We start from the raw sequence: 25,109 nt of genomic DNA, 5'->3' as shown, positions 1-25,109 counted from the left end.
TGGAGCGCTTGATGGTTCTATAGACAGTACTTTCTAGAAAACGGAAAATTGTACTTACTAACACAGATCTTAGGTTTAGAAGATCTGTAGTCTGTCTAAGTCCTGTTCAGAGCTACACGCTCCATGAAATAAAGGTATGTTTGCTTGTCGTACCATCAAGGGTGCATTTATTTATTTTTGGTTTTACCTTGAATTAGGTAATTAGGTACAAGTCGAGTCTTTTTCATGGTATCACCTCAACACTAAGGGTATATAAAGTACGCTTTATTTCTGACACTACAGAGTTTATCAGCACTTTTGTGCTCTCTATCAATCTGGCAACCTCATCCAAGTGTGTATCGCGTTACTGCTGAGACGTGCAGCTACAAAACAAGAAGGAGCATCTCTCAGCATCAACAACCCCAAAAGTCAAACGTCCGTCTCACCATGACACTGTTGTACAGCTTCTTGTCGTCCAGGTTGCGGTCCTTCACACATCCAGACTGACTCAGGTAATGAAACAACTCAGGGGTTTCGGCCAGATAATACATTTCTGCACAAAATTTAAAAAAAAATTATTATTATTATTTTTTTGCTCTGTTACCAATATTTTTTATACTGAACTGTGTACATGCTATGTGTGTGTTGATTTGTTTCTCCACCTTTCTGCCCTGTATCAGCACCAGCCAGCAGTGCGTAGAAGATGTGATAGTTTCTCTCTCCAGGGTTCTGTCTGACCACACGGTTCTGGAACGAAAAAACAAGCTCAGATTCTCAGCAACTTTCCTCTGTGACATTTTATACAAACCTCAGCGAGGGCATTTAGTGGACATTTTCCCGTCCCAGGTGAATAAAGGCGACTTTAGTTACCTTTTCAAGCAAATCTAAAGAAGAGAAGTTAAGAAAAAAAAGATTGTTTGGAACAATGATTGCTTGTCTATATGATGGTGTAGTCCTTGGTCTTAGAGAACATACAGATAGATACAACCCCGATTCCAAAAAAGTTGGGACAAAGTACAAATTGTAAATAAAAACGGAATGCAATAATTTACAAATCTCAAAAACTGATATTGTATTCACAATAGAACACAGACAACATATCAAATGTCGAAAGTGAGACATTTTGAAATTTCATGCCAAATATTGGCTCATTTGAAATTTCATGACAGCAACACATCTCAAAAAAGTTGGGACAGGGGCAATAAGAGGCTGGAAAAGTTAAAGGTACAAAAAAGGAACAGCTGGAGGACCAAATTGCAACTCATTAGGTCAATTGGCAATAGGTCATTAACATGACTGGGTATAAAAAGAGCATCTTGGAGTGGCAGCGGCTCTCAGACGTAAAGATGGGAAGAGGATCACCAATCCCCCTAATTCTGCGCCGACAAATAGTGGAGCAATATCAGAAAGGAGTTCGACAGTGTAAAATTGCAAAGAGTTTGAACATATCATCATCTACAGTGCATAATATCATCAAAAGATTCAGAGAATCTGGAAGAATCTCTGTGCGTAAGGGTCAAGGCCGGAAAACCATACTGGGTGCCCGTGATCTTCGGGCCCTTAGACGGCACTGCATCACATACAGGCATGCTTCTGTATTGGAAATCACAAAATGGGCTCAGGAATATTTCCAGAGAACATTATCTGTGAACACAATTCACCGTGCCATCCGCCGTTGCCAGCTAAAACTCTATAGTTCAAAGAAGAAGCCGTATCTAAACACGATCCAGAAGCGCAGACGTCTTCTCTGGGCCAAGGCTCATTTAAAATGGACTGTGGCTAAGTGGAAAACTGTTCTGTGGTCAGACGAATCAAAATTTGAAGTTCTTTATGGAAATCAGGGACGCCGTGTCATTCGGACTAAAGAGGAGAAGGATGACCCAAGTTGTTATCAGCGCTCAGTTCAGAAGCCTGCATCTCTGATGGTATGGGGTTGCATTAGTGCATGTGGCATGGGCAGCTTACGCATCTGGAAAGACACCATCAATGCTGAAAGGTATATCCAGGTTCTAGAGCAACATATGCTCCCATCCAGACGACGTCTCTTTCAGGGAAGACCTTGCATTTTCCAACATGACAATGCCAAACCACATACTGCATCAATTACAGCATCATGGCTGCGTAGAAGAAGGGTCCGGGTACTGAACTGGCCAGCCTGCAGTCCAGATCTTTCACCCATAGAAAACATTTGGCGCATCATAAAACGGAAGATGCGACAAAAAAGACCTAAGACAGTTGAGCAACTAGAATCCTACATTAGACAAGAATGGGTTAACATTCCTATCCCTAAACTTGAGCAACTTGTCTCCTCAGTCCCCAGACGTTTACAGACTGTTGTAAAGAGAAAAGGGGATGTCTCACAGTGGGAAACATGGCCTTGTCCCAACTTTTTTGAGATGTGTTGTTGTCATGAAATTTAAAATCACCTAATTTTTCTCTTTAAATGATACATTTTCTCAGTTTAAACATTTGATATGTCATCTATGTTCTATTCTGAATAAAATATGGAATTTTGAAACTTCCACATCATTGCATTCCATTTTTATTTACAATTTGTACTTTGTCCCAACTTTTTTGGAATCGGGGTTGTACATCGATGTACAGTAAAGGTTCAGGAACAGACTGTCTGGCTGCTGCTTAGAAAAATAAAACATACAGTACATATAGTATGTGTATATATGATATGGACACTGGGAAATGCGCCACTCACCACTCGTATTTTTCATCCAAGCCCCATCTTGGACATGGAGAACCAAAACAGTGACATAAATCTCAATATGTCACTTGTGACGAAATTGATGAATTGCTTTCATAAATTTGGGTAATTTTTGTTTGTGAACGTGCCGATATAATAAAACGAAAATCACATATTGGCTTGAAGATGTGAAGTTGATCTTCTCGTGTTGAAAAACTCACATTTTTCATATGAAATACATCGCAGATCTGAGTGACATATTTAAATAACTTTAGCTGGCTTTTTTTTCATGGTATATCAGATATATTCCATTCAGCTATCATGAAAAAAAGCCAGCCAATATTATTATTATTAGACATACACATTCGTTTCAGGTGTTCAATGCGTCTTTCTCTTTCAAAATTCTCTCAAAATCTTCCGTATTTTTTTTAAACGAAGCAAACCTGGCAGTCTTGTTTGTTCACAAATTGTCCCAGTCGCTCACTCGGGCGGAAATTTTACATCTCCGACGTGTGACGTCATGTTTTCTTGAGAACCATGCAATATCGTAAACCATATTCAACGCTCATTCTTCATTGGGTAGAGTGACGTAATACACGTAGGATAAGCGATATGCTAACAATATTGCATGCTATCAAACCAAATGAATGAAACCCGCTAGAAGGGAATAGAACATGTGTTTTTATTCCATCGAAAAAGTGTCCTGTGTGTATAATAATTCCTGATATTTAACTCTGATGACGTCACTCCCAGTGTTTTTGCACTGACTAGATGCGTGCTGTCAAAATGGTGAGCCAGTTCACAATAAAAATTATTTTGATTAACTTTTTTGTGGATGTGTCCATATAATATAATATAATATAATATAATATAATATAATATAATATAATATAATATAATATAATATAATATAATATAATATAATATAAAGAACATTACACAGTGGCATGAAGATATGAAGTTTATCTTTTCGTGTTGAAAAATACATCACTCGTTCGCGTCACTCACTTGAAAATAAACTTCATATCTTCACGCCACCATGTAATATCCTCTACATACAGTATATCAGTGGTGTGTTGATGAGTAGGATACAGTCAACGATGCAGCCTCCTTGGATGTTCCCGCTCTGACTGAAATGAAGCTGGATGAACTTTCCGAAGCGACTGGAATTGTTGTTGTAAACAGTTTTGGCGTTTCCAAATGCTTCCATGATCGGGCTTTGGAAAGCAAAGAGGCCAGGAAAGAAAGTGATTTCTCAGACAGACAGCACATACCGCATAAAGGCATGTAAACAGTTCACAAACAGAGCAGCAGAACTGCGATTTCTCACACTGCGTTGTAGTTGCATGTGTGTTTATGTGTTTATGTGTTGACCTGCTCTGCATGATGGCTTTTTCGACGCAGGTGGCTTTCTCCGGAGCACCCGCTGAATTCTGACTCATGACAGACAAAAACTGGAGCAGAAGTTTAGTGCTTTCTGTTTTACCAGCTCCGCTCTCTCCACTAAAACACACACACACCACAAATATTTATCAGACATTAGTCTTATTTGTCCAGAGATGCTGTTAGTGCTAATAGAGTCCCAAGGCTCTTCTGGAGCAGAAGTAATAAAACTCAGATTTCAGGCCACAAGCGCAAATAAGATTAAACACAACAAATAGGCTCTATTAGATTTCACTTGTTGTGAGACATAACATCTGAGCCAGAAGCCAACAATGAGGAATGGTGGAGGTATGTTGGATGCTCTACAAAAAAGACATTTAAAAAAACATGTATGCTAAAAAAACTTTATTTACTAAACTGTAGTATATGAGTATAGTATATCTATTTAATCTACTACAGTATAGCATACATTATAATAACCAATGTATCATAGTATACTGTTCTACTTCATGCTGTATTGTACCAATTTTATTGGCTATACCTATTAATCTATTAAACCTGACCTAAAACGTCATCAGATTTTCACACAAGTCATAAAAGTAGATAAAGAGAACCCAGTTGAACAAATGAGACAAAAATATTATACTTTGTCATTTATTTATTGAGGAAAATGATCCAATATTACATATCTGTGAGTGGCAAAAGTATGTGAACCATTGCTTTCAGTATCTGGTGTGACCCCCTTGTGCAGCAATAACTGCAACTAAACGTTTGCGGTAACTGTTGATCAGTCCTGCACACCGGCTTGGAGGAATTTTAGCCCGTTCCTCCGTACAGAACAGCTTCAACTCTGGGATGTTGGTGGGTTTCCTCACATGAACTGCTCGCTTCAGGTCCTTCCACAACATTTCGATTGGATTAAGGTCAGGACTTTGACTTGGCCATTCCAAAACATTAACTTTATTCTTCTTTAACCATTCTTTGGTAGAATGACTTGTGTGCTTAGGGTCTTTGTCTTGCTGCATGTCCCACCTTCTCTTGACATTCAGTTCATGGACAGATGTCCTGACATTTTCCTTTAGAATTCGCTGGGATAATTCAGAATTCATTGTTCCATCAATGATGGCAAGCCGTCCTGGCCCAGATGCAGCAAAACAGGCCCAAACCATGATACTACCACCACCATGTTTCACAGATGGGATAAGGTTCTTATGCTGGAATGCAGTATTTTCCTTTCTCCAAACATAACGCTTCTCATTTAAACCAAAAAGTTCTACTTTGGTCTCATCCGTCCACAAAACATTTTTCCAATAGCCTTCTGGCTTGTCCACGTGATCTTTAGCAAACTGCAGACGAGCAGCAGTGTTCTTTTTGGAGAGCAGTGGCTTTCTCCTTGCAACCCTGCCATGCACACCATTGTTGTTCAGTGTTCTCCTGATGGTGGACTCATGAACATTAACATTAGCCAATGTGAGAGAGGCCTTCAGTTGCTTAGACGTTACCCTGGGGTGCTTTGTGACCTCGCCGACTATTACACGCCTTGCTCTTGGAGTGATCTTTGTTGGTTGACCACTCCTGGGGAGGGTAACAATGGTCTTGAATTTCCTCCATTTGTACACAATCTGTCTGACTGTGGATTGGTGGAGTCCAAACTCTTTAGAGATGGTTTTGTAACCTTTTCCAGCCTGATGAGCATCAACAATGCTTTTTCTGTGGTCCTCAGAAATCTCCTTTTTGTTCGTGCCATGATACACTTCCACAAACATGTGTTGTGAAGATCAGACTTTGATAGATCCCTGTTCTTTAAATAAAACAGGGTGCCCACTCACACCTGATTGTCATCCCATTGATTGAAAACACCTGAGTCTAATTTCACCTTCAAATTATATTACAGATATGTAATATTGGATCATTTTCCTCAATAAATAACACTACGTTCACACTGCAAGGCTTAATGCTCAATTCCGATTTTTTTGTGAAATCCGATTTTTTTGTGAGGTCGTTCACATTAACAAATATATGCGACTTGTATGTGATCCTCAGTATGAACGAAAAGTGACCTAAAAGTGTTCCGCATGCGCACTGCAGGATACGACGATGTCACACGCAGTGAGCATGGCCAGTGTTTACGGAAGTAAAACCGCCCGGTTGCGGTATGACTCATCCAATCTAGCTTGAATAGCTGCATCCCCCCAAATGGAAATCAGCTCCCTAACCTCTGCGTCCTTCCATTGAGAAGATTCAGAACCTTCACAGCCCGAAGCGTCCCTCGCATTGATGTCATGCGCAGGGGCGCAGATACGTTTTTTGAACTGGGGGGGACAAAAAACTGGGGGGGACAAAGCTGCCAGCAAACCAACCCCAACCCCGATATGCCTGTCAAACTTGTTGTTAGTAACCATAGCAACCAAGCTCGAGCTCGCAACCTGTGCAGTCTGCGCAGCTCAACCAACCGAATATCAGTCTTTGTTTTGTTTTATGTGAGTTGTTGCAACTATGTATACACTGCTGTGCACCTCAATAAACCGAATGGTAATTAGTCTTTTGATTTTTCCGTGAGGTTTGCCTTATGCAAAGAAAGACAGCATAGACGTTTTTTCCTCCCTATAAGTGGGGGGGGACCGAACGAGGTGAATTTAAATCTGACTCGTCCCACCCTCTATCTGCGCCCGTGATTATGCGCCATGTTGTTGTAACTTTTTTGAGAGACCCGCCGCCTACTTCAGCGCAGAATAGTGACGTTTGTGGCTTGTTGATGACGTGTAAGTCGGATGAATGCGACCTGGCGGTTCAGACTGAAGTCGCATACGAAAAGAGTGGATAGGAATCGGAATTAGGATCACACATCCAAACGGCCTGGGTCGGATTTGAAAAAATCGGATCTGTGTCGTTCATATTGTCAATAAAAGATCGGATACAGGTCACATATGGGCGAAAAGATCGGATTTGAGTCACTTCAGCCTGCAGTGTGAACGTAGCCTAAATGACCAAGTATAATATTTTTGTCTCATTTGTTTAACTGGGTTCTCTTTATTTACTTTTAGGACTTGTGTGAAAATCTGATGATGTTTTAGGTCATATTTATGCAGAAATATAGAAAATTCTAAAGGGTTCACAAACTTCCAAGCACCACTGTATATCCTATACTGTATAAGTATCTCTCAGCTTTGGAGTAGTTACAGAATGAAATTAAGTTCACATGTGGGCTAATCCTGACCTCCCTAATGGATGGTGTGATTTTGGAAAGATTAAAAAAAGGTAAGGGGTTAATTAGCCTTTATAGGGGAGAGCGGGGAGACTTGAGAGAAGTTTTCAGCTTTTGTAGATTGTGTAAATTCTTTGCAGGTCACATCACATTTATATCACATTAGATAATATTTACTCTACCCTCTTACCACAGCATTAGTTTCTCAGCTCGTCACATATCCTGTCCTTCAGGCTTCACTTTTTCTGTCATTATTTTGTTTTCAGGGAGACATGAGACATTGAGGGGAGACTTGGGACAAAAATAAAATACCTAGGCCTACATGTTTAATTTTTATTTATTATCTTGTAAACCATATGAACTGTGTGGACACGCAGTGGTGGTACAGCGATAGAAAAATATCAGTTTACCCAAAACCTGACTCAATAAAACAGTTCCATTCTCAAGAAAGAATGAAATAAGATTCATCCTCATGCAGGGACACGCCCACATTTTTTACAAAAAAATGGAAACAATTTTATATTTGTAAACCACAAAAAAAAAAAAACCTGTAACATGATGAACTGTCCAAACTCTCCCCATCTGGACATTTTGAAAAAAAAAAAAATCCTTCAATGTTTTCCCCCAGAATTTAACTGAAATAAATAATACTATATCTGGTCACTCTAGGCAACATACTTTAATTCTTAACAAATCCCCAATTCACCAGCGTACATTACACCATAGAATGGAGGTGGAGGCGAAGTAGAAAATACTTAAAAGTTTTAATTAATAAAATATTGAACTGCACAAACCTTACTGCAGTGTCCAGTTTCGTGGCGCCAAAGGAAGTCGGTTACTTTCAAGAGCAACACTGAACTTCTGATGGAATCTAAAACCTGATTGGTTGAAATTAATTCATGGGACTACAAAATGTCTCAAGTCTCCCCGCTCTCCCTTACTATTTGGGGTGAAAAATTCCAAGCATCTTATTTCCAATATTAGGCTCAGGACTCAAAAATTTACACATTTTAATGGTCGATATCAGTTAAAGTACATATTCACTGCATGAGTTTGGATAGAAAAGTACCGGTTTTATTTGCTATACCGATAAAAGACGTAACGCAGTAACTTGAGTTTTCCAAGAGTCTTTAGAACAGAAGAATTTACGCTTTTAGTTTTTTTCTGTAAAATAACAAGTGCCATTTTTGACTTATTAACTTTGAGAGAGAGATAAAGAGAGTGTGGCGAGGAAACAACTTTATAGTTGCTGTAACAAAAGTGAGAACAGGAGCTAACTTGTTTCACAGAAGCATTGATATATATATATATATATATATATATATATATATATATATATATATATATATATATATAAAATGTCATTGTTGGCAAATTTCTGTGATATAAGAGGAATAAAACATTTGATGATACCTGATGAGCACACACTGGCTGTCGTGTCTTTTCCAGAGGCATCGGTAGCTCTCACTGGCCACAGCGAAGATGTGAGGTGGGAGTTCGCCGAGGTGATGTCGACTGTACAGGTCGACTGCTGAGAGATCGTACAGGCCTGCGATCTGCTTATACGGATTCACTGCTGCCAAGATGGAGCCGATGTTCGTCTGAGAGGAGGAGAGAGAGAGAGAGAGAGAGAAAGAGAGAGAGAGAGAGAGAGAGAGTTGAAGTAAGAGGATCAGAGGTGAAAAATTTGCTGGTTTTTAATTATCATCCTTCTTTGCATTGTCACTTAATTCTGTTCCAAAATAAAGTTTCATTTCCTGTGCAATTCCAGTGCAGATCCTGGACACATTTGGGCTCTGATTATTAATTTAATATTAAATTTTTTATTTCAATTCATCATTTTTTCTAATGGCATAGCAGATTTATGATGGATGAGAGAATGTGCTTTCATAGATTATAGGTTATGAAACCACAGATGGTGATTTACTCATTGGAGCAAAAGCACAGATGGGATTTTCCTGGAAGGCTACAAAGCATAACCATACATGAGAGAAACCAATAAAAATCAATCAATCAATCAATTATTCAATCAATCATCCAATTAATTAATTAATTAATTAATATGGGGTAACATCATTTCACACAGTACGAATGTTTTGCAAAATGTTTAAACCCCCTCCCATGTTTTTTTAAAATATGTATTAACAAAAATGTATATTGAAAATTTTTTTTACATAAGTTGTTAAAACTTTTTTTGTCTTATTCACTTCAACAAAGAGAAACAAGAGTGCTCTGAGAGCACAATATCCTGGCAACTCTGGATATTGTGCTATATTAATGACATATAGCAAAGAATCCTGTCAAGTTTTGTGAAATTCCGTCAAAAAATGTGAGAGGAGTTGATTTTAGAAGGTGAGTACCCTTCCCGGGATGGCTGGACAGACAGACAGACAGACAGACAGACAGACAGACAGACAGACAGACGGATGGACGGACGGACGGACGGACACCGCCACGACATAATCCCCCTTTGGGTCTTTCGGCCAGTAGGGGATAAAAACTTTTTGCCAAATTACTTGAAATTCCTCCAAAAATTGTGAGGGAAGTTGATTTCAGAAAGCAAGCACACCTTGATGAAATTGCCAAAGTTTGTTAATAATCAAGGGCATAACTCTGGTAAAATTTGCCCAAATTAAACAAAATTTCAATATACCTATAACTGTCATATAACAAAGCCTTTTGCCAAGTTTGGTGAAATTCCTCCACAAACTGTGAGAGGAGTTGATTTCAGAAGAACGTACACCCTCATGAAATTGTCAAAGTACAAGTTATTTAGTCAAGAGTCAAAACTCTGGTCAAATTTATACAAACGAAATTAAATCGCAATATGCGTATTACCGTCATATAACAAGGCCTTTTGCCAAGCTTCGAGAAATTCGTCCAAAAATTGTGAGAGGAGTCGATGTCAGAAGGCAAACACACCTTCATGAAATTGTGAACGTACAAGGTTGTTAATCAAAGGCCACAACTCTGGTAAAATGCGACCGAATTGAACAAAATAACAATATGTGTACTACCAACATATAACAAAGCCTTTTGTCAAGTTTCATGAAATTCCTCCAACAATTGTGAGAGGAGTTGATTTCAGAAAGAAAACACACTCTCATGAAATTGTCAAATTATAATTTTGTTAATCAAGGGCTGTAACTCTGGTAAAATGTGACCGAATTTAACAAAATTACAATATGCGTACTACCTACATATAACAAAGAATCCTGCCAAGTTTCGTGAAATTCCTCCAAAAATCGTGAGAGGAGTTGATTTCAGAAAGTGAGCACCCTTCCCAGGATGGACGGACAGACGGACAGACGGATGGAAATTGCCATGACATAATCCCCCTTTGGACCTTTTGGCCAGCAGGGGATAAAAATGGACTGGTTTATCTGTTAGAACAACTAACTTATTTTACAGATGTTCCACAACATTAAATGTAAGTAGAAATGGATAAAAAATTGCTGCCATACTTTAATAAATAGAAATTTGTAAACATTGGCAAATTTGTGTAATACAGTATAAGTGGAATAACACTTCAGGATGTGCTGTTATAGGAAAACAAGCAGCTTCAGGGTGTTAACAGTAACGCTGCTTCACCAAAACACCCAGTCGTTGATTATTTTCCAATAACAGCATGTCCTTGGGTGATTTATTCCTCAGAAAAATCATCCCACCTGGAATTTCATGATTAAATCAGCTCAGAGAGAAAAAGTTGGTCAAATTGCTCTGTGGCCTCTAATTAAAGTGAATTATTGGATTGAAATATCCTGTAATGCGATGAGATTACCCACGGCACATCATTAACCATCATAAGTGATGATGAAAGCCAAACCCATAGTGTCTGATCACTTCACCAAAGTACATTAAACAAAACAGGAGTGGACCAACAACTGAGTCCTGAGGCACTCCCTGGAATAAAATCCTGTAACTAGAAGGGCACTTGGAAAGCGCAGACCTCCACCAAGGATAACCATCAACTCTTCTGTGAGTGATGTGCAAATCTGCAAGTCACTCACTTTATAAGTCTGGCTATATTTCTAAAACTATTAGAATTATACCTACATATGTACAACCCCGATTCCAAAAAAGTTGGGACAAAGTACAAATTGTAAATAAAAACGGAATGCAATAATTTACAAATCTCAAAAACTGATATTGTATTCACAATAGAACATAGACAACATATCAAATGTCGAAAGTGAGACATTTTGAAATTTCATGTCAAATATTGGCTCATTTGAAATTTCATGATAGCAACACATCTCAAAAAAGTTGGGACAGGGGCAATAAGAGGCTGGAAAAGTTAAAGGTACAAAAAAGGAACAGCTGGAGGACCAAATTGCAACTCATTAGGTCAATTGGTAATAGGTCATTAACATGACTGGGTATAAAAAGAGCATCTTGGAGTGGCAGCGGCTCTCAGAAGTAAAGATGGGAAGAGGATCACCAATCCCCCTAATTCTGCACCGACAAATAGCGGAGCAATATCAGAAAGGAGTTCGACAGTGTAAAATTGCAAAGAGCTTGAACATATCATCATCTACAGTGCATAATATCATCAAAAGATTCAGAGAACCTGGAAGAATCTCTGTGCGTAAAGGTCAAGGCCGGAAAACCATACTGGGTGCCCGTGATCTTCAGGCCCTTAGATGGCACTGCATCACATACAGGCATGCTTCTGTATTGGAAATCACAAAATGGGCTCAGGAATATTATCTGTGAACACAATTCACTGTGCCATCCGCTGTTGCCAGCTAAAACTCTATAGTTCAAAGAAGAAGCCGTATCTAAACATGATCCAGAAGCGCAGATGTCTTCTCTGGGCCAAGGCTCATTTAAAATGGACTGTGGCAAAGTGGAAAACTGTTCTGTGGTCAGACGAATCAAAATTTGAAGTTCTTTATGGAAATCAGGGACGCCGTGTCATTCGGACTAAAGAGGAGAAGTACGACCCAAGTTGTTATCAGCGCTCAGTTCAGAAGCCTGCATCTCTGATGGTATGGGGTTGCATTAGTGCGTGTGGCATGGGCAGCTTACACATCTAGAAAGACACCATCAATGCTGAAAGGTATATCCAGGTTCTAGAGCAACATATGCTCCCATCCAGATGACATCTCTTTCGGGGAAGACCTTGCATTTTCCAACATGACAATGCCAAACCACATACTGCATCAATTACAGCATCATGGCTGCGTAGAAGAAGGGTCCGGGTACTGAACTGGCCAGCCTGCAGTCCAGATCTTTCACCCATAGAAAACATTTGGCGCATCATAAAACGGAAGATACGACAAAAAAGACCTAAGACAGTTGAGCAACTAGAATCCTACATTAGACAAGAATGGGTTAACATTCCTATCCCTAAACTTGAGCAACTTGTCTCCTCAGTCCCCAGACGTTTACAGACTGTTGTAAAGAGAAAAGGGGATGTCTCACAGTGGGAAACATGGCCTTGTCCCAACTTTTTTGAGATGTGGTGTTGTCATGAAATTTAAAATCACCTAATTTTTCTCTTTAAATGATACATTTTCTCAGTTTAAACATTTGATATGTCATCTATGTTCTATTCTGAATAAAATATGGAATTTTGAAGCTTGCACATCATTGCATTCCGTTTTTATTTACAATTTGTACTTTGTCCCAACTTTTTTGGAATCTGGGTTGTACCGTAGAGGATTACTGTTACCCATGAATGTGGCTTGTGATATGGAGTTGTCATATTTCTGCACTGGTTATGTTTTGTCACTACTGAACTTTACTGCTGTCGACTGGATTTTAAGCTCTATGGCATTGTTGAGCGCAGACTTCCTCCAAGGCCAAATGCCGTGTCTTGCACCGTTATCGGAAGTACTTGGATTCACTTCGTGACTCGGATCCTCTTCAAAATTTAAAGAGTTCTTCTTTGACCCATGCTACACCCTTCCACCAAGTTTCATGGAAATCGTATCCGTAGTTTTTGCGCAAACAAACGTAAAGTCAAACAAACTGCAGTGAAAACCTAACCTCGTTGGTGGAGGTAATTATATGCATGCTAGGTTTCACAGTATCAAAAATAGGTCTCTGTCCAAACTTCAGTCAGCTTCAGAAAAGGAAACTCTCAATCTCAGTGTTGATTTCCTCATTTGACTCAAATATGTTTAAAAAAACCCTTAACATTTAAAAAAAACAGGCAGCCACAAAGCTGATCCTAAGCTTATCATGTTCAAGGAGAACAATAGAAGAATCTAGAACAAAAAATAGCTACGACTCAAAAGGCTCTTGTATTTTATTAAATATCTGTTTCACATTGTCTTCATCAGTTTCCTGGTTTACACACAAGTCAGGAAGCCGATTAAGGCAGGAAACTGTTTTAATCAGAAACCCTTTCCGTTTACCCTTTGAGTGAGATGTTTTGAGGAAATTCCGGTTATTGACGCAGCTCAATGTGAAACGCAGAAACCAAACGTAGACAGGAAAGACCTACAAAAAGAGAGGACTCCTAGTCTAGATCCTGGCCTGACACAGGACATATACGGTACGACCGTTTTTTTTTTTTTTTGTGATGGTCTACAATCTGTGCTTCAAACTTTATAAATGTGCCTAAAAATACAGTGCAAGCAGTTCATTTAAAAATGGTTATAGTGTTATACAACTGCTTACGTAGATGTGATCCTTCTGATAGCGCTGGTGAAGGTTGTGCATGATGGCAGCCTCGTGGAGCTCGGCCAGCGTGGACATGTCCTCAACACCATCGATGCTGCTCTGGTGCATGGGGTACACCTTCTCCCTGTTCACCTCCGCCTGCTGCAGGTACAACACCTGGAGAGAGAGAGTGAGACAGAAAGAGAGACAGGATAGAGAAAGAGATCAGTCATTTATTCTGAAGCTACAAAAGGATCGTTGCAGGATCGTGGTTTCTGAAATGTATAGTAGGAGTACGACTGGTGAGAAACTTGGCATTTCGCTCAGGAGGGTTGGTGAATTTCCTCAGATGAGTAGTGAATTGGGTAAGATTTTACCAGCCAAGTCCCAAGAAAAGTCTGGCTGAGTGCAAAAGTTTGCATACCCTTTGCATTGCTTTCTGTTTTACAGACATCCAGGACAATAATTGTGTGAGTATGTTGAGTGAAACGATTAAAACGATAGCATATGCATCAGTGCTAACAATATCCTCTTTTAAATATACTGTTTTGTAAAAATCTGCTTTCGGCATCATCTTGTTCTCCATCTGTGCCTCTGAAGCTTACGTAAATCATATAACCGTGCCACCTGTAACCATGGCAACCGTGGAGAAGAGCAGACCTGCTGTTCATGAACGGAAAGCTGCAAATTTGACAAATTTGGAAATCAATCAGCCACTGAAGTGTGTGTATGTGTGTGAGAGAGAGAGAGAGAGAGAGAGAGAGAGAGAGAGAGAGAAGTGCATGCTCATGCTCCACTTAGCCACACACACACACACACACACACACACACACACACACACACACACACACACACACACACACCTTCCATGTATAGTGATCTGCTGATTCTCTCTGACATCTAAAGCCTTTCTACATGATTCACATCGAAAGCGGGATAAAAGGAAACATGAGAGAGAGAGAGAGAGAGAGAGAGAGAGACAGACAGACAGACAGCGAGAGAGAGACTGTAGACATGACTGACCTACATTTCTATATTTAGTGTTACAGTAAGAGCACACACTATCTAACCTCACAGTATACATGATATAACACTGAGTGAGAAGCCTGAGAGAGATTTGATGCAAAATTCATAGTCACGGATATTATTAAAGGAATACAGCGTTGTCGTTGTTTTCATTATGAATGAGGTGATGAAAGAAGAGAGAGCGCTAGGAGTTACGAGAGCAGTGTTACCAAGCACAGAAGAAAAAACAGATACACACACTTTGGGTGTTAATTTCATCTCACGATTCGATTCAATTCAGTTTCAAGTTGATTCGATTTTCCAATTTGCTCCTTCTGATTTGATTCAAAAGCAAGTTTCAGATGTTTTAAATGATTCAATTAAATTCCCAAACAGACAGACAGACAGACAGACAGATAGACAGATAGATAGATAGATAGATAGATAGATAGATAGATAGATAGATAGATAGATAGATAGATAGATAGATAGATAGATAGATCACCTAAACACGCAAAGGGTATTATTTTCATGGCACAGCAAGTCGATTCAGTTTCATAGTTTGTTGATTCTGAATTGATTCCCAAGCTAGGTTCATAAATTTTCAGCGATTCAATTGAAATCCCAAACAGACAGACAGACAGACAGACAGACAGACAGACAGACAGACAGATAGATAGATAGATAGATAGATAGATAGATAGATAGATCACCTAAACACATGCACACTAAGGGTATTAGTTGGAGCTTACAAAGAGTTGATTCATCTTTACAATTCATCCATTCCAATTTGATTTAAAAAGCAAGTTTCATAAATTTTAAATGATTCAATTCAATTCCTAGACAGACAGACAGAAAGATAGATAGATAGATAGATAGATAGATAGATAGATAGATAGATAGATAGATAGATAGATAGATAGATAGATAGATAGATAGATAGATAGATAGATAGATAGATAGATCACCTAAACACATGCACACTCTAAGGGTATTAGTTGGAGCTTACAAAGAGTTGATTCATCTTTACAATTCATCCATTCCAATTTGATTTAAAAAGCAAGTTTCATAAATTTTAAATGATTCAATTCAATTCCTAGACAGACAGACAGAAAGATAGATAGATAGATAGATAGATAGATAGATAGATAGATAGATAGATAGATAGATAGATAGATAGATAGATAGATCACCTAAACACATGCACACTCTAAGGGTATTAGTTGGAGCTTACAAAGAGTTGATTCATCTTTACAATTCATCCATTCCAATTTGATTTAAAAAGCAAGTTTCATAAATTTTAAATGATTCAATTCAATTCCTAGACAGACAGACAGACAGACAGACAGACAGACAGACAGACAGACAGATAGATAGATAGATAGATAGATAGATAGATAGATAGATAGATAGATAGATAGATAGATAGATAGATAGATAGATCACCCAAACATATGCAAAGGGTATTATTTTCATGGCACAGCAAGTCGATTCAGTTTCATTGTTTGTTGATTCTGATTTGATTCAAAAGCTAGGTTCATAAATTTTAAATGATTCAATTCAATTCCCAAACAGCCAGCCAGCCAGCCAGACAGACAGACAGACAGACAGACAGACAGACAGACAGACAGACAGACAGATAGATAGATAGATAGATAGATAGATAGATAGAAGTATTGCTTTTGATCTCACAGCAAGTTGATTCAATTTTACAATTTGTTCACTCTGATTCGATTCAAAATCAGATTTCATCAGTTGCAAATGATTCGATTCAATTCAATTCAATTCCTAAACAATGATTTGAGATTCTTCACTATTTAGAATCATTATTCTTGATTAAAAGTAGACTTCACTTAATATTTTACAGACGTATATATGTCTATAATAATGACATCTAGGTAAAGTCTTGGCTCTAGTGTGGAATCACATTGCAGAATTCAGAGAAATCATGCTCTCTTCATTCAGGAAGAATGTGAATTATTAATCACCAGATACGTATTTACTACACACGTGATGAAGAATCACTTCCTGCAAGAGGACTGAAGAGAGAGACGTAGCACATGGCATGAAGGAGTGCAACGCAGCAGTAACGTAGCACTCTGCACTGCTATTTTGTCTCAGAAATTGATTCATTTGTAGTTTGTTTTGTTTGTGAATCGTGATTCAGAATCAATTTTGACCAGTCTAGATGATTCATTTATGACCAATGCATTTATATCTGAAGGTATTTTAATCAGTGCTAATCAGTGCTAAGTAATATACATCTTTAGCACGCACACACACACACGAATATGATTACATACTTGCAGCAGTACCTGATGTATGAATATTAACAAATACACAAACACAGACTCAGTCCTTCTGTGTATAAAATATGGACGCCAGCTCTAAAAGTGCATTTAGTGAAGAGGCAAGTTGCTACCAGAGTGGACCGTTTCCATAGCAACAATTCCCTCCTGTCTCCAATTTATTAGTTGGGGGTTGATGGCGGGTGGGGGGGGGATGCTGGTGGATATTTATGATGCTTCATACAGTATATAAAGCTGTGGCTCCAACACACACACATACACACACACACACACACACACACACACACACACACACACACACACACACACACACCACCTGTTTAACACACACCCTTTAAACCCCATGGACAATACAAATCCAGTGAGCCCTAAACCTCACACACCCTGATTAAAAGCATATTAATTCCAACACACACACACACACACACACACACACACACACACACACACACGCTGATAAAACTGGCTCATCACCTATGTGGACTCTCGTAGCTGAATCTAGATCAGTGTTACTATTATTATCCTGTACCAACAACCCCGTGCCATCCACATAGCAGATTTACCCATTACACACACCACATAAGTGTGTGTGTGTGTGTGTGTGTGTGTGTGTGTGTGTGTGTGTGTGTGTGTGTGTGTGTGTGTGTGTGGTCTTGCTCCAGAGCCACTTAATTGCAATAAATACATGACGTACATTATAACTGCTGCAGGACTTTACAGTGTTAACAGTTAACACTTCAGACAGGTAAGAAGCCTGGTTAGTGTAAAAACACACACACACACACACACACACATGTACACGCGTGCCCGCACTCACATGTACTTGCACACACACGCACACACACACATCTGGCATGATGTCATTGAATCCACAATACATTATAAGCTCAGCCTTTCAGTCATATGTCAACCATTCAATCATAAAGGGCAATGCGTGTGTGTATGTGTATGTGTGTGTGTGTGTGTGTGTGTGTGTGTGTGTATGTGTGTGTGTGTGGGGGGGTGTTTACAGGGAGTTGGGTGTGTCTGAGAGGAAGGTCAGAAAAAGAGATATACACACGAAAGACAGAAAGAAAGAGAAAATGGGAGAAAGACAGATAAAGCAGACAGGAAAAAGAGAGAGAGAGGCAGGAAGACAGACAGACAGAAAGTCAGAGACAGACAGACAGACAGACAGACAGACAGACAGACAGATACAGACAGAGAGAGAGAGACAGATGGAAAATAAGAGACAGACTGACAGAGAGAGAGAGAGACAGACAGATGGATGGAAATCGAGAGACAGACTGACAGACAGAGAGAGAGAGGCAGAGAGAGAGAGAGACAAGCAGACAGACAGACAGATGGAAAGCGAGAGACAGACTGACAAAGAGACAGAGAGGGAGACAGAGAGAGAGACAGACAGACAGAGAAAGAGATACATAGAGACAGACAGGCAGACAGACAACGAGAGACAGGCAAACAGGGAGACAGAGAGAGAGAGAGAGAGAGAGAGAGAGAGAGAGAGAGAGCAAGAAAGAGAGAGGGGGACAGGCAGACAGACAGACAGACAGAGAGAGATTGTTGGTCTCACCTCTCCATAGTCAGTAGTGAGGACGATGGTTCCATCTCCACAGGAGTTCACTGTAGAGGGAATCAGCTGCTCTTTCTCTTTCACCCACACACGCGTCCCCTGTAACACACCATAAACACACACACCGTTACACACACAAACACACAGCGATGGTAGAATTAAGAGCGGAACTGTATAAAATCCAGGACACGATAACTTTAACCCCTTCGGACATAATGTGTACAATTGTACATATGAAGTTCCATAGCATTTTTCCTTGTGCCTGAAGGGTTAACCTCAGTGTTCTGTTCTTCAGAGCATCATTTACTTCTGAAGAGACTCAAGTTTGGACTCAGTTCACACGCGAGTAACAAACTTAACGCCGTGTCGTAGAACGTCTCCTTTCCTTTAATCCCACTGATCACAGCCTCGTGGTAATGGAGCAGGTCCGAGTCAGCAGTATGGAAATAGGTTTGAGTGCAGATCGATATGCTTCAGGGATATTCGATACGAGACGCACAAAACCCTCAACACACTAAACCCTTAAAACCCTCAACACACTCAACACACTAAACCCTCAACACACAAAACCCTCAACACACTCAACACACAAAACCTTCAACACACAAAACCCTCAACACCCTCAACACACAAAACCCTCAACATCCTCAACACACAAAACCCTCAACACACTAAACCCTCAACACTCTCAACACAAAACCCTCAACACACAAACCCTCAAAACCCTCAACACACAAAACCCTCAACACACAAAACCCTCTACACACTCAACACACAAAACCCTCAACACACTAAACCCTCAACACCCTCAACACACAAAACCCTCAACACACTAAACCCTCAACACCCTCAACACACAAAACCCTCAACACACAAAACCCTCAACACCCTCAACACACAAAACCCTCAACACACTAAACCCTCAACACCCTCAACACACTAAATCCTCAACACACAAAACCCTCAACACCCTCAACACACAAAACCCTCAACATCCTCAACACACAAAACCCTCAACACACTAAATCCTCAACACTCTCAACACAAAACCCTCAACACACAAAACCCTCAACACACTCAACACACAAAACCCTCAACACACAAAACCCTCTACACACTCAACACACAAAACCCTCAACACACTAAACCCTCAACACCCTCAACACACAAAACCCTCAACACACTAAACCCTCAACACCCTCAACACACAAAACCCTCAACACACAAAACCCTCAACACCCTCAACACACAAAACACTCAACACCCTCAACACACAAAACCCTCAACACACAAAACCCTCAACACCCTCAACACACAAAACCCTCAACACACAAAACACTCAACACCCTCAACACACAAAACCCTCAACACACAAAACCCTCAACACACAAAACACTCAACACCCTCAACACACAAAACCCTCAACACCCTCAACACACAAAACCCTCAACACACAAAACCCTCAACACCCTCAACACACAAAACCCTCAACACACAAAACACTCAACACCCTCAACACACAAAACCCTCAACACACAAAACCCTCAACACACAAAACACTCAACACCCTCAACACACAAAACCCTCAACACCCTCAACACACAAAACCCTCAACACACTCAACACACAAAACCCTCAACACACTAAACCCTCAATACACAAAACCCTCTACACACTCAACACACAAAACCCTCAACACCCTCAACACACAAAACCCTCAACACCCTCAACACACAAAACCCTCAACACACGAAACCCTCAACACCCTGTAAGACAGCAGCATTAGCTAATGCAAAACCGGACTATCACACCACCACACACAGAGCTTTACATTTTATTGTTTTATTCACTCGTTAATGATCTGGTTACAAAATATTTTTATAAGAATCTTGTGCCTGACTCAATTTCTCAACTAAAAATCTAAATTTCATTAAAGTAAAAAAACAAATAAAAACAATTAAAAATGGAGTGATTTTTTTTTTTATTTATTTTGTGCAACAACAAATTAATTTCTATGGCATTTCTGCAAAAAAAAAAAACAACAACAAAAAACCCCGGATCAGTATCACATTACAACGTGAAAAGGTTATGATTATAACAAAATATTTTCAAGTTATTATGACGTTCAAACTTATCACATTATAACAATATAAAATTTATAACAAATTACGGTTATAACATAAAACGTTTTATGTTATAACACAAGTTTGAACTTTGTAGTAACACAAAGAAATTTTTTACATTATAACGTCACACTGATCCGTTTTTCTTTTTCTGGCATGGCAACAATAATATGTTTCTGTGAAGTTCATATTTTCAAAAAAAATGTATTTTTAAAATAAAAAGTTGTTTATTTGATTTCCCAGTTTCATTTCCAAACAAAAACAACAACAACAACAAATGACTGTAATGTACGTGAACATAATGCTTTTTTTTTTTGCTTTTTATGCTTCTAAAATTAAAAGAAAAACTATAGATCCTAGCACGACATCACGACATCATACCACAAAACTGAGAAAAAAACAAATAGCAAGATATTCAGAAATGATACGCTCTCCTTATTGCAGAACCTGTCACAGAACACCAACCTTGACAAACCAGGACGACTTTTCAATCAGAAAGTTTGTCCTTTTGGCCCTTTCTGTTGCCCAGATGCCTGAAAAAAACACCCACCTACACATGTACAGTACACAGTGATACGTGGACAGATGTGTCTTCCTTTAAACTGCTGCACAGAATCAGAGCAGGAAGAAGAAAAGAAGTAAAAAGCAGAGAGGAAAAGCAGAAGAAAAGTTTTTTCGCTAACAGATGGTTGAGGTTCCACCCACAGAGCAGCGTGTCCCTTACGGATAATAACACTACAGGAGGAACAAAAGAGACCAAACCCATAAAACCCCTTTACCCTAGACAGCAGGGACAAGGGCAGGACAAAGCCCACACACACACTCACACACACTCACACACACATACACACACACTCGTGTTCATGAATGTTTTTTTTTAATCAGTATGTGTGTTTTTTAGTTTAAACGTCTTTCTTTGACATGTTGGTCATTTTCATTTTAGCGAAAGCTTTCTAATATTACCCATAATTCCATGCTGATAGTAGTGCAATGAGATTTACAGTCATGTGAAAAAGAAAGTACACCCTCTTCCAGTTACATGGTTTTCCCAATCAAAACATAACAAAAAATCATTTGAGCCTTATTACCAGGTCCGAAAATTATGCAAATCTAACCTCAGGTGTAAAGCAACGCACAACAGATTCCACCGTGTCATTATTTATTTAACAAAAACTAAGTGAAAATGCAGAATCCATGTGTGAAAAAGTAAGTACACTCCATGATTCAATAGCTTGTAGAACCACCTTTCGCAGCAATAACTTGAAGCAATCGTTTTCTGTGTGATTTTATCAGTCTCTCACATCGTTGTGGAGGAATTTTGGCCCGCTCTTCTTTACAACATTGCTTCAGTTCATTGACGTTTGAGGGCATTTATTCATGCACAGCTCTCTTAAGGTCCCGCCACAGCATTTCAATTGGGTTGAGGTCTGGACTTTGACTTGGCCATTCCAACACCTTGATTCTTTTCTTTTTCAGCCATCCTGCTGTAGATTTGCTGGTGTGCTTGGGATCATTGTCCTGTTGCATGACCCAATTGCAGCCAAGCTTTAGCTATTGGACAGATGGCCTCACGTTTGCTTCTAGAATACTTTGGCATACAGAGGAGTTCATGGTCGATTCAATGACTGCAAGGTGCCCAGGCCCTGTGGCTGCAAAACAAGCCCAAATCATCACCCCTTCACCACCAGGCTTGATGGTTGGTATGAGGTGTTTGTGCCAATATGCTGTGTTTGGTTTTCGCCAAACATGGCACTGTGCATTATAGCCAAACATTTCCACTTTGGTCTCATCCGTCCAAAGGACATTGTTCCAGAAGGCTTATGGCTTGTTCAGATGCATCTTTGCAAACCTAAACCATGCTGCCATGTTCTTTTTAGATAGAAGAGGCTTTCTTCTGGCAGCCCTTCCAAACAAGCCATACTTGTGCAGTCTTTTTCTAATTGTACTGTCATAAACTTTAACGTTTAACATGCTAACTGTGGCCTGTAGAGGCCTAGATGTAGTTCTTGGGTTATTTGCAATTCCTCTGAGCATTGCATGGTCTGGCCTAGGAGTAAATTTGCTGGGACGTCCATTCTTGGGAAGCTTGGCAAATGTTTTCCACTTCTGAATAATCTTTCTCACAGTAGAATGATGGATTTCAAATTGTTTGGAAATGGCCTTATAACCCTTCCCAGACTGATGTGCAGCAACAATCGCTTCTCTAAGATCATTGCTGATGTCTTTCCTCCTTGGCATTGTGTTAACATACACCTGAGTGCTCCAGACCAGCAAACTGCCCAAACTTCTGCTTTTTAAGATGTGGCCACACTTATTGATGATCAATTAATCAAATTCATTTGATCTGCAACACCTGGCTGCCTTCATAATTTCTATGAACCCAGGAAGGGTGTGCTTAATTTTTCACACACTGCTACAGCATTTTTGGCTTACTTTATGTTAAATAAATAATGACAGGGTGAATATGTCATGTGTTATTGGTCATCTGAGGTTGTATTTGCCTAATTTTAAAACCTGGTAAGGACCAGATGATTTTTTTTATTATGTCCTGACACTTACAACCTAGATTTGAAAGGGGGTGTACTTTCTTTTTCACATGACTGTAGCCTTCACTTTCATACATGTCAACCTTTGGTCAATCAAACCTGTATAACCAACCTCCAAAATCCGTATTTCCCTTATAAAATCCTTATAAGATGCAAATTAAAATAATTTACCTAAAATTTGAATGATAATTAACAACGATATATCCAAGTTACTTTTTATTCAATATTAATCACAATAAACCTTCAGAATGAATACAAAGCTCCAATGTTTGACAAAAACACAAAGTGTCACTCTAATGTTCTGAATTGTACTCCATGACAGCTTTTTTTAGCAGTCTGCACCAATACCTCACTAGGCTGCATGTCACAGCAAGTGTCTGTGTTGATCTTGCCGGAGCGCCCATTCAGAATCTTTTCAGTCGCTAGTGAAAGTCGCTCAGGTGGAAATACGCGTTTCAAACAAAATGTTACTTCCCGGTTGCCGGGATTCTCGCAATGTGGTGTGCGCATGTAGTCTGGCTAACGTGACTTCAAAGCTCTGCGAGCATTTGGTCTGGCAAAGATATTAAGCCCAACCGTTTCCTAAAGCGCGTGGTTGACCCGCCTCCCTGAAATGCCTCAGTTTGCTACTGGTTGAAGCCAGAAAAGGCTGTGACGAAGCTTAAACCAATCACATCACTCTTTCCTCTGACGTATGTGACGCGACGGGGCTAACTGGTAGATTAAACTCTTACCGAAGCCAGTCAGGAGCAAGGCGAAAACGTCCTTCCTTTCAATAAATACCTCCAGGGCTGCTCTTTGCTCCGTTTTCAATGAGAACTTGCTCCATGTTCGTAATGTTTCTAGTGAATGAAGCGCTTCCGGCATAGATTCTGTAAACAATCTATGGCTTCCGGTCGCAGTTCTACTACGTCACTGCCTTGAACACGCCTCTACCCAGGGCCGTTGGAGATGCTCAAAGTTGATTGGCTCCCGATTTTTCGGAAGCTTGGAAGAGCTGTAGATAGCTTGCCTGGCCAGACTAAGCTCGCGACAGGCCCTCGTGTTGCGTCACGCTTAGGATGGGCGGGCCCAGGCTAGTGCGCATGATCAAAAGTGGAACGAAGTCTCGCTACCACAAGATAACGCGCGATTTCATAAGACTCTTTACTGGCTGTCTGTGCTTTCTGTGGTGTACAGTACGTTTGTAAATGTTATGCGCTCTTTTATCATCGTGGGAATTGATTATAGCTCTAAATAAATATTGAAGGTTTTTTTAAAGAATCCGTATAACTTTATTTGTACGCCCGTATACTACGTTTATTGAATCAAATCCGTATAAAATACGGACATTCCGTATAGGTTGACATGTATGAACTTTGTCTTGACATATAGAGAGCGATGCGGCGGCGCTTTACTCCTTTAGTCCTTTGGTCAGTCCAGCTCTCTCACCTCCTCATCTGTACACTTTGCTTCAACTCTGGAATTTTCCTTGAAGGGCGTGTGACTTGACTATGACTCTGGCCTCTCGGTGAACTAACACACATCTGTGCACATCTGCAGAATGAACCAGTTTCCTCAATATCATCCAAATGATAAAACCATTACTACAAGTTCCAGTCAAGCTTCAACCAACTTCCCATCAACCCCCAAAACCTCCAATCAGCCTCTCATCAACCAATAAAAGTGTCTTCTGTTAT

At 39.7% G+C, this 25,109-nt stretch overlaps 1 protein-coding gene across 1 annotated transcript in view; it reads right to left on the bottom strand.

Annotated features, from left to right (window-relative positions):
- myo10l1 (myosin X, like 1) overlaps positions 1–25,109 on the bottom strand; it is a 92,669-nt gene that overhangs the window by 42,070 nt on the left and 25,490 nt on the right. Inside the window, exons 2-9 of the mRNA XM_060918709.1 lie at positions 18,762–18,860; positions 13,893–14,051; positions 8,676–8,863; positions 4,049–4,177; positions 3,767–3,891; positions 850–863; positions 642–726; positions 426–532 (exon numbers count right to left, since the gene is read on the bottom strand). Coding sequence (XP_060774692.1) covers positions 426–532; positions 642–726; positions 850–863; positions 3,767–3,891; positions 4,049–4,177; positions 8,676–8,863; positions 13,893–14,051; positions 18,762–18,860 — 906 coding nt within the window. The remainder of the gene's footprint in view (positions 1–425; positions 533–641; positions 727–849; positions 864–3,766; positions 3,892–4,048; positions 4,178–8,675; positions 8,864–13,892; positions 14,052–18,761; positions 18,861–25,109) is intronic.

The sequence above is a fragment of the Neoarius graeffei genome, chromosome 4, assembly GCF_027579695.1.
Source record: "Neoarius graeffei isolate fNeoGra1 chromosome 4, fNeoGra1.pri, whole genome shotgun sequence".
In the NCBI taxonomy this organism is placed as follows: domain Eukaryota; kingdom Metazoa; phylum Chordata; class Actinopteri; order Siluriformes; family Ariidae; genus Neoarius; species Neoarius graeffei.
This window is presented reverse-complemented; position numbering and strand designations above follow the sequence as displayed.